The sequence below is a fragment of the Anguilla anguilla genome, chromosome 13 (assembly GCF_013347855.1).
Source record: "Anguilla anguilla isolate fAngAng1 chromosome 13, fAngAng1.pri, whole genome shotgun sequence".
Classification (NCBI taxonomy): Eukaryota; Metazoa; Chordata; class Actinopteri; order Anguilliformes; family Anguillidae; genus Anguilla; species Anguilla anguilla.
In genome coordinates this window covers 8,422,682-8,432,724 of record NC_049213.1, presented here as the reverse complement: position 1 = coordinate 8,432,724, position 10,043 = coordinate 8,422,682, and the positions used below count along the sequence as shown (strand labels likewise).

Here is a 10,043-nt window from a genome sequence, read left to right as displayed (position 1 = left end):
TTGAACCCAATAGGTGCTTTTGTGTTTTGCATTTACCCAGGTTCCTTTTGTCTAAAGATCTGAGACCATTCAGTGTGACAAATATGTAATAAGAGAAAATAAAGAAATATTTATCATGGCACTGTATGTGTGTGTAGTTGTGTATCTTCAGATAAGGTCAATATTTTTATATATTTTTATTTTCTGTATTAACAGCCATTTACACAGATATGTGTGTGTAAATATGAGAGAGACTGCAATGTTCATGATTTACAGGATTTACACACACAGACACACACACAAACAAACAATGGTGTTATCTTTTCTAAGCGCTTTTGTGCTGTGTGCTCTTAATGCCAGACACTTGTTTACTGTGTGTTGGAGTCCAGTGACAGGGTTGCACGCCAGCCATTACAACAAAACAAAAGGTAACTACGGTTACCTTGCTGCTGCCAAACAGGAAAACGAACGAGTCGCTGCTCACGCACCAGCGCTCGCAAGATGCTAAAAGAGGACAAGCTGCTAACATTATCAGAGGCTTTAAGCAGGCCATGTCGAAGCCTTCTGCGATAACATCGTCTAGACAGCTGTCACTTTGGGCTTCAAATGTTGAACCGCCAAGCTCACGCTCGAGACGGACCTGGTTCAGCGTCAGGGTCCGCTCGCACGATACCGGAGAGCTGTTCCTCGTTCCAAAGTGCGGCTGCAGTATGAAGATTAGAGAACTGAAGAATGTTCTGGAACTGGTCGCTGGAATACCCACAGATTTCCAGAGACTTTGCTACCTGGACAAAGGTAGATAGCGAAAGTAGACAGTAAATGTAGACACGGTAAAATGTACATTTTAGTAATATATCTGTGCGTGTGTGTGTGTGTGGGTGCGTGTATTTCACCAGGTGTCTTGATGGATGAAACCTCATTCCGATATAACGGCATTGTCCCTGGAAGCACACTCTCCTTGATGATCTGGCCCTATAGTGGCTGGCCAGAGCTGGTCAAAGCTGCAGCCGCAGGCAGTGTGAATACGGTGAGGGTATGGAAGCTGTGGTGGTCCAATAATCCACTTTGTCACTTTGATAAATATTTCTTATACACTGGATTGATAGGCCATTACGCAACTGTCAGCACTGAACCTTTTTCATGAGCTAGCTGTTCATTAAAAACATGCATCTATTGAAACACAAGAACTTCACAATTACTGGCTTAAATATACTATTGCAGCTCAGGTAACAGTATCAGGTGATCAATCCCTTTATTTAGCCTAAACTGGCTAATGACAGATCACAAACTGAAAAGTCACCTTATGGAGATTTCTAATATCTAAAAGTAAATTGCAGGACATATTATCAGAATTATTACCTCATAGTTTAGGATTTTAAAAAATGTATTTGTCAAAGATGTTGCATTTATAAATGGCCAAACACTGTTATTTGAACATAAGATCTTTGTCATAAAATATGTAGAGCTGTTGTTTTCTTGGTGTAGAGTGTGGCGTCCACCTATCCTTCCTCCCACAGCTGAAGAGTGTGGTGTTCAAACCAGCCCCCTTTTCTTCTTCTACGTCCAATGAGGCTGGCAGTTTGGCAGCATCCTGGCTCTCCCACCGCCTCTTCTCCGCCCTCTTCATAAGTGTTCACCGAGGACACCTGCCTGCCGTCCGCTTCCTGTTACAGAACGGTACACCTTCCTGCTGCCCACTTCCTGTTACAGTTCGTACACCTTCCTGCCGTCCACTTCCTGTTACAGAACAGTACACCTTCCTGCTGTCCGCTTCCTGTTACAGAACGGTACACCTTCCTGCCGTCCGCTTCCTGTTACAGAACGGTACACCTTCCTGCTGCCCACTTCCTGTTACAGTTCGTACACCTTCCTGCCATCCACTTCCTGTTACAGAACAGTACACCTTCCTGCCGTCCGCTTCCTGTTACAGAACGGTACACCTTCCTGCCGTCCACTTCCTGTTACAGAACGGTACACCTTCCTGACGTCTGCTTCCTCTTATAGAATGGTACACCTTCCTGACGTCCGCTTCCCGTTACAAAACGGTACACCTTCCTGCGATCCACTTCCTGTTACAAAACGGTACACCTTCCTGCGATCCACTTCCTGTTACAGAACGGTACACCTTCCTGCTGTCCGCTTCCTGTTACAGAACGGTACACCTTCCTGCTGTCCGCTTCCTGTTACAGAACGGTACACCTTCCTGACGTCCGCTTCCTCTTATAGAACGGTACACCTTCCTGACGTCCACTTCCCGTTATAGAACGGTACACCTTCCTGACGTCCACTTCCCGTTATAGAACGGTACACCTTCCTGCCGTCCACTTCCCGTTACAAAACGGTACACCTTCCTGCCGTCCACTTCCTGTTATAGAATGGTACACCTTCCTGCCGTCCGCTTCCCGTTACAAAATGGTACACCTTCCTGCCATCTACTTCTCGTTACAAAATTATACACCTTCCTGACGTCCACTTCCTGTTACAAAACGATACACCTTCCTGACGTCCACTTCCTGTTATAGAATGGTACACCTTCCTGCCGTCCGCTTCCCGTTACCAAATGGTACACCTTCCTGCCGTCCACTTCCTGTTACAGAACGGTATATCTTCCCATTGCGCCCCAATACTTCAAAAATGTATCCTCCTTTCCTCCACTACCACCTCGTCTCTGTGCCCGGGAAACCTATCTTTGAGTCCTCAAAACACCTTCAGTGTCCTAATATTGGAGGAGACGAACAAACGTACAGAACTGTGTTAGCGAAGCGGCTTCAAAAATGTCTCCTCCCCTCCTTTCCTCCACATACTTCCAGGTAGGAGACAATTGATAGTGGAGGAGTTGAGGAAAGAGGGGTGGAGAAAGTATTAGAAGTATTATAGAAGTATTGATACCAAAATTAGGTCAGGTTACAAGAAACAATACTGGTTGGTGGTATCTACCCTAAAAAAATCGTTGGACATGTTATTGCATTGGCTAGGACAAACTGATTAATTTCACATATACTTAATTGCGTAGAACCTGTCAATAATACTATTAAGCTAATGCAAAAATGTATTTTTTTTAGTTTACTTTCTAATATTGCGTACAACTACTAGTAGATTTTTTTTTTTTTAGTGTAGTAGAGTTTGATATCTTGTGTTGGGCAGAGTGACTAGCTTAACTAGCCTACATTTTAATAAGAATTCCTAAGAATTTTGGGGCTTTATCATGTGCACATGTGAAGTTGTTTGTGAATTCTGTCTGTTAACATGAGGTCAGAGGGTACAGAACTGAATGTTTTTAAGGGCTGAGAGTCTGTGGTGATTGTGGCTATTTCTGTAGGGAACCCTGAAAAGCACCAAACTCTTGGTGCTGTATAGGTATGGGACATGCATTCTTCATCTTTAATTTAGCTTTTCTCTCTCTTTTGCTGTTGGGCATTTTTAACATCATGGTAATATTGACCAAGAGCAGATGTTCAGACTAAGGTGAAGACTGATGGTAATTTTGTCCTGGTAGGTGCGGATGTTCAGGCCCAGACCCCTAGGGGGCGTGCGGCGCTACACGCGGCGGCATCGCGGGGCCAGGCTGACTGCATGCGGGAGTTGCTGGCCAAGGGGGCGGAGCTGCACCTGCAGGACAGGGAGGGGCTGACGGCCATAGGCGTGGCCAAGCGTCTGGGACAGGGGCGGAGTGTCGGCCTGCTTTTCCTGTGGGACTGGCAGCAGAGGGCTAAGGGCCTGGGGGCCACGCCCCCCCTGCAGGAGGGAGAGCTCTTTGCCCATCAGTGTTTTGATTCCTGCCTGAAAACCTGGCTGTGTGGGCCTGAGGCTCAGCAGTACAGAGCTGACCTGCAGGAGAGGGGCCGCCCCAGGGGCCCTGCAGGGGAGGGGCAGCTCCAGGGGACCCTGCAGGGGAGGGGCAGCTCCAGGGGCCCTGCAGGGGAGGGGCAGCTCCAGGGGCCCTGCAGGGGAGGGGCTGCCCCGGGGGCCCTGCAGGGGAGGGGCAGCTCCAGGGGCCCTGCAGGGGAGGGGCAGCTCCAGGGGCCCTGCAGGGGAGGGGCAGCTCCAGGGGCCCTGCAGGGGAGGGGCAGCTCCAGGAGCCCTGCAGCAGAGGGGCAGCTCCAGGGGCTCTCTCCCAGGGCTCCTCTGAACATGGACCCAAGAGGATCCCAGAGAACCTTGATGACAAGGACAGCGAAGAGTTCTGACTGCAAGAAGAGGATACAGCAAAGCCCCCAAACAGGAGTTCATATAGTTGAAAATGTGACTTTATAACAGAATGTAATTACTTACAAGCCATTTAACTATTTTGCCTTCGCAGTGGAGTCATGGGACAGGCATCACATCTGCTGATTGAGACGAGTGCAATTGTACCTTTAGCATATCTCTAAAAAACAAAGAAATGGAGAATGAACATCATTGGCTACAATGCCATTGTTGAAGTCCTTAGCCAGCACGGGGGAAGTATCACATATGTGTATGTCCTCCATTACCATGCCTAGTACCATTGACCACTCACAATTTTCTGTTGTTTATCCCCCTCCTCCCCATTCTCAATTTCTCAGTCCCATTAAAGAGTTTTTCGGCATGGCGGTGGAAGGTCTTTGACCGCATTCCCCAAATGCGATTGCCCCTTCTACAACTAATGGAGAAGGCGTGTGCCGATATAGCTGTAGACACATACCAGGGCTGGATCCATCATGCCAGGCGATGCCTCCCCTGCTGCTTGACCAGGGAGAACATTGCCTGTGATGTTAACCAGGTCCTGTGGCTAGGCAGAACCTGAAGACAGGATGCAGCCCAGCCTATTTTTCTATTGTGTTCTGCATGAAGAACACTTTACGTACCCAACTGCGTTTGCTGAAATGCATACAGGATTTTGGAAAGATTTTGTTGTGTGGTATTTCTGTTTTTATATATAATAATACTGCAATCTTTTACTGTAGCCTGTTGAGTATAATAATAGTACAACAGACTACTGAGCTAAAAATGTGACTATTCTCATATCCTGCACCCTCACTTGGGACAGAAGACACTGGAACATGTGGTCGACTAATTCCACTGGCCTGGGCTCCATTGTGATGTTCAGCTGTGCTTGCACTATGTATCAGCAGACCTTAAAAATTCCGTCTAAAGAACTGTTAAGGTTGATATTCTGGGTTCAGTATTCAGAGTGCTGGCCCACTAAAAGGGTAACTGAAAGTGACCCCTAAATAGTGATTCTTAAAACTAGGTTGGGGACGGTCCCTTCTGAGGAGTTTGCTTTGGAAGAATACCACATCATCTTCCAAACTTTGCCCCAGCAAGTTGTGGTATACAGCAGTGGTGAGAGAGGCCCTAGCCATTAAGTGGGCTCTCCCCTCCCTCCAGTACTACCTGCTGGTATTGAGGTGTACCCTGGTGCTGGACCATGATCCTTAGCAGTGGATGGAAAAAGGACAACACCAGGGTAACACGCAAGTTCCTCTCACTGGAGGCTTTCAGGTGGTGCATTGTTCAGGGGCCCAACATGGTAACACTCATGCACCCTCCCGCATTCGCTATTGACCCGCTGGACGGAAAGGTGAAGGGGGGAACTGTGTGCAGGGATCAAAATCTCCATCCTAGTCCACATACACCTGCTGTCCTGGTTCCACAGCAGAGGAGTTCAGCACCATGGCCAACATCAGTGGGACTAGGGGAAAATTCAGCACCCCTGCTCCCAACTCAAGCCTGGACAGCTCCAAGAGAGGCCAATTATTGAATTGGGCAGGCGGATATCTGGAAGCAAGAAGAACAACTGAAGCACATTCAGATAATTAGCTGCATTCCTACAAAAGGCCAGTTTCCCTTCAGTATCCCAGAGAGGCAGTACATTGAACACCCATGTATACACTACACACACTTAACACTAATACACAGTACACAGTACACACCTATAAAACCAATAGATACAACAGTGTGCTACACACGTAAGACCAATACACACACTACACACACCTAACACCAATACACACACCAGTACACTACACACACCTGACATCAACACACGCTACACACACCTAACATCAATACACACAAACCTATACATGACACACACCTAACACCAATACATACAACACACACCTAACGCCAATAACACAAACTTTTACCTAACACCGATACAGATGGTATACCCACGCTGGGGCTCACCAGTGTTACCTGGTTGTGAGACAGCCACAGTAATCTAGGTCAAACTTCAGTCATTCCCACACCTGATAAACAAGTTCTTACACCGCAAGGTTCAGGGGTATGTACAGACTTTCTGCTTCATTTCTCATCAAGATTAAGCACACAGTTGTTTACTTTCGATTATTCATTACAAATTTATCTTTACTTTCAGTGTGAGAAGCTAGAATGTTTAAATGACACATTCAAGCTGCAAATAGCACCAGACATTAATGTGTGCAATAGCGTGTAGCGCTTGTATTGGTGTTAGGTAAGTGTGTAGCGTGTTGGTGTTAGGTATGTGTAGTGTATGCAATAGTGGTAGGTGTGTAGCATACTGGTGGGTGTATTGGTGTTCGGAGCACGTAGCGTGTGTACTGGTGTTAGGTATGTGTTGGGGTCAAGTGTGTGCAATGTGTTGGTGTTAGGTGTGCTTAATATGTGTTGGTGTTAGGTATGTGTATTGGTGTTAACATAACGATGAGAACAGGCCATTCAGCCCAACAATGCTTGCCATTTTCCTAACTAAACTGTACCTAATGGTTTGATTACCTACAGACTAAATAGTATTTCATAAAAAACACATTTTCAACGTACAAAAATGCCAAGTTACTCAAAAGTATTGATATCAAAATGACGCCAAGTTACGGTACTACAAACAATATAGGCTATCTTGCCTCACCGAAATTACATAAGATGTATTTCAAAGCAATGCTACCCAATATTTCCTCAATTCTTTCAAGTCACTTGGCCCTGTGTGTATAAGCATGCACTACATGGACAGGCCAAACATATGTGTGGATGGCTCTCTCACAGTCAAGATTGATTGAATAGGCGTGTATATGTCCAATTTGTATTGGTATGTATGTATTTCGCTGCCCAGCCTTTCTGTTGCGTGAATGATAGTATGTTTCTTGGTATAAGTGTGTGTTTGTAAATGTGAATATAACATGCTGCGAGGGAAATGTCCTCATGGGGATAAAGAAGTTCTCTATGTATGTATGTACAATATGTATTTTACATGCAGTATTTATTGTACGTAGAAAATATACAATAACTTGTACATGTACTCAAATTCAGTTCAGAAGCAAGTATAAACATGTTTTCTGGAGAAATATGCTTCCTGTAGTTACTCAGCAGCAGTTTTGTACATGAATTTCAATGTGTTCCATGAGGCAATTCGAAATATTTGACTCTTTGACTTGACACAAAGTTTGCATGTCATTGTAAAATGGTAAGATTACAAAACACAGGGCCAAGTGACTTGAAAGAATTGAGGAAATATTGGGTAGCATTGCTTTGAAATACATCTCATGTAATTTCGGTGAGGCAAAATAGCCTATATTGTTTGTAGTACCGTCATTTTGATATCAATACTTTTGAGTAACTTCGCATTTTTGTACGTTGAAAACGTGTTTTTTATGAGATATCATTTCTTTTTGCAAAGCGTTTTATTATGAGAGTGAGAAATGCGAAGTGACCCTGTAAGAAACGGTTGTGGATTATGGCTATCCTTGTGTGAATTTGTACAGTCTGATGAGCGTGTACTGTTTAGCAGTTTCGGTTTGCTATATATGTAAAACAGTGGCTGTGACAAAGGGTGCGGTGGCGTAAGTGTAAACGCAACAGAAACGCAGGTGAAATATGGCCAGTGTATGTACTCACGGATTTGACGGCCATCCAACGAGCCTTGATTGAGAAAAGAATCAGCAAGCCTGTAGAATTAGAGCTGCCTAGGTCGCAACTTGTGTACCCTGCTGTCCTGCTCCGTTGTCTGTTATTTCGTGGAGATGCACTTTTAGTGTTTGTAAGGTTTATAAGGTATTTTGATAGGCTTATCTGCAGGTGGGAATCCTGTTCGCTGTTTTGCTAAGCTAGAACCAGAAAACCTGATAGTGGAGAATAGCAGCAGATGCATATGTCCCAGCAGGCTTTGCATATGAGAAAATAACAACAGTGTGAGAGAAATTAGGACGAAATGATGAAATTGCGTAGTTGAAACCATATGTTTTTAGCAGAATGGGCATGTAGATGAATGTTGACATGATCACAGACTATAGTGCGGAGTAAATAAAGTGACCATGAGCGAGCTTAGTTTCCTTATGGAACGATATATATAATAGTCGGCGTAAAGCATCAACTGTTAAAGTGGAGGGTTAAGTAACGTGTGAAATCTATTGCACTGATGTGCTTTTCTCATGTTCAGTACTAGTAGTTATACTTATGAGTGAGTCATGATTTTAAATGTAATGTTTTAATGGGGAGTTGCAGAACGTACATACGTAGTAATTGTTTGTATGTGGCCAGATAGAGAACAGGGCGAGGTAACATGAATGTAGAAACGTGGCATTTGCTGATAAGAAGGTTTTGTATGGTAGAAATGTGAAGAAATATAGTTAGTAGAAATGGCACAGTGGTGAACTGGTGTAACGTTTTAATAAAATGAATACATTTGCCGTCATGAAATGCATATGGGTGGCCGTGAGTGAGTTTTGGTAAAGAAAATATAAAAGCGTAAGAAAACGTTAGTGTAAAAGAGGAAATTATCTGCCTGAGGGCGAGGCGGGATTCAATCCTTCAACCGGAGGTTTACCAGTCTGTGACTTTGTTAGTGCAGCACCATGACATAGCTATGCAATGCGTGAAATATCATTAGCAAACCTGTCCATGGTTTTAAAGAAGAACACAGGCCAGTAAGCACAGAAGAGCTCCCGTTGAATCCATATGGCTTTGCAATATTGTAGCCGGTTAATAACTGAACGTGGAGACGGTACGTCATAATGCAGTGTATACGTTCGGTGAACGGCGGGTAGATATGGTGCAAAAGCAATAATTGAGAAGTAGTTGACAATTATTAGTGAGGGTAAAAGCAGGTTAAAGAAACGTGTCCTTAGCGGGGCTTGAACCTACGACCTCATGTTCCCAAGACTGTAACCTTACCCACTAGGCCACAGGCAGAATAGCTGTTTAAACTGGAAATGTTTCAGAGTAAAAAGGTATGGGTATTTTGCGTGTGTATGCAAGTTTTTGATTGGGTCGTGAGGATGAGGATTTAGCTGATGTTAGTAAAATGTCCAATGGGGAGACATGTTGTTAGTGGGATAGGCAGCAGGAAAAATAAGAATGAGAAGAAGAAGAAGAAGAAGAAGAAGAAGAAGAAGAAGAAGGAGGAGAAAACGCAAAATCCCCTTAGTTTGGGGCTTTATTGTGTGGACATGTGAAGTTGTTTATGAAATCTGTCTGTTGAAATGGGGTCAGAATGTACAGAATTTAATGTTTGTAAGGGCTGAGTGTCTGTGGCTGTTGTGGTTATTTCTGTGGGGAACCCTGAAAAGTGCCAGACTCTTGGTGCTGTATAGGCATGGGGCATGCCCCCGCCAAGGCGTAACTTGGCGGGATGGCATACCTGCAATCCCAATATATTAAATTCATAAATTAAAAATGTTAAACTTTCTAAATATTTCTGCCTAAATGCGCTTTCAAAACCATATTGTCGTGTCCACATATTTATTTTCAAAAAGAGCCTAGGTCGCGTGCTCAGTGCTTCCTCCTTTCTGAGGTGGTCGGAAGATTTGCAGCGTGCGAAGGTCACACTGTCTGTCAAAGCGTTACCTTTTTTCTTCAGCGACCAAAAGACAACGACAAGGTAGCGACGCTTCAAATACTACAAAAATTCCATAGTGTTAACCAGTGTTTGAACTGGACCAAAATACGTGCCTGTACCTACTCCTCAAAATACATACTGTTTAAAATAAATTAATGTTGGTAATCAAAAGAAGAGTCGGTTACTGTTATACAGCTCCTGTCCATCTCAAGCACTGGCGCTAACTATCATTCGGTGATGACAACTGGCGGATCCTAACTCTGTTCGGGCAAGTGGAACGCCTCATGCAGTTGTC

At 44.5% G+C, this 10,043-nt stretch overlaps 1 protein-coding gene across 1 annotated transcript; it reads left to right on the top strand.

The window, feature by feature from the left end:
- Positions 1-371: 371 nt before the first annotated feature.
- Positions 372-4,233, top strand: LOC118211371. The gene is made up of 4 exons (XM_035388536.1): positions 372-774; positions 876-1,006; positions 1,497-1,656; positions 3,476-4,233. The coding sequence occupies exons 1-4, from the start codon at positions 531-533 to the stop codon at positions 4,231-4,233; spliced, it is 1,293 nt and encodes a 430-aa protein (XP_035244427.1). The 5' UTR covers positions 372-530.
- Positions 4,234-10,043: the final 5,810 nt, after the last annotated feature.

Excerpts from the sequence above, each read along its gene's own strand:
- LOC118211371 (XM_035388536.1), top strand. The coding sequence starts at position 531 with ATGTCGAAGCCTTCTGCGATAACATCGTCTAGACAGCTGTCACTTTGG. Across the intron at positions 775-875 it reads ACTTTGCTACCTGGACAAAG|GTGTCTTGATGGATGAAACC; the intron begins GTAGATAGCGAA and ends GTATTTCACCAG. Across the intron at positions 1,657-3,475 it reads CCGCTTCCTGTTACAGAACG|GTGCGGATGTTCAGGCCCAG; the intron begins GTACACCTTCCT and ends TTGTCCTGGTAG.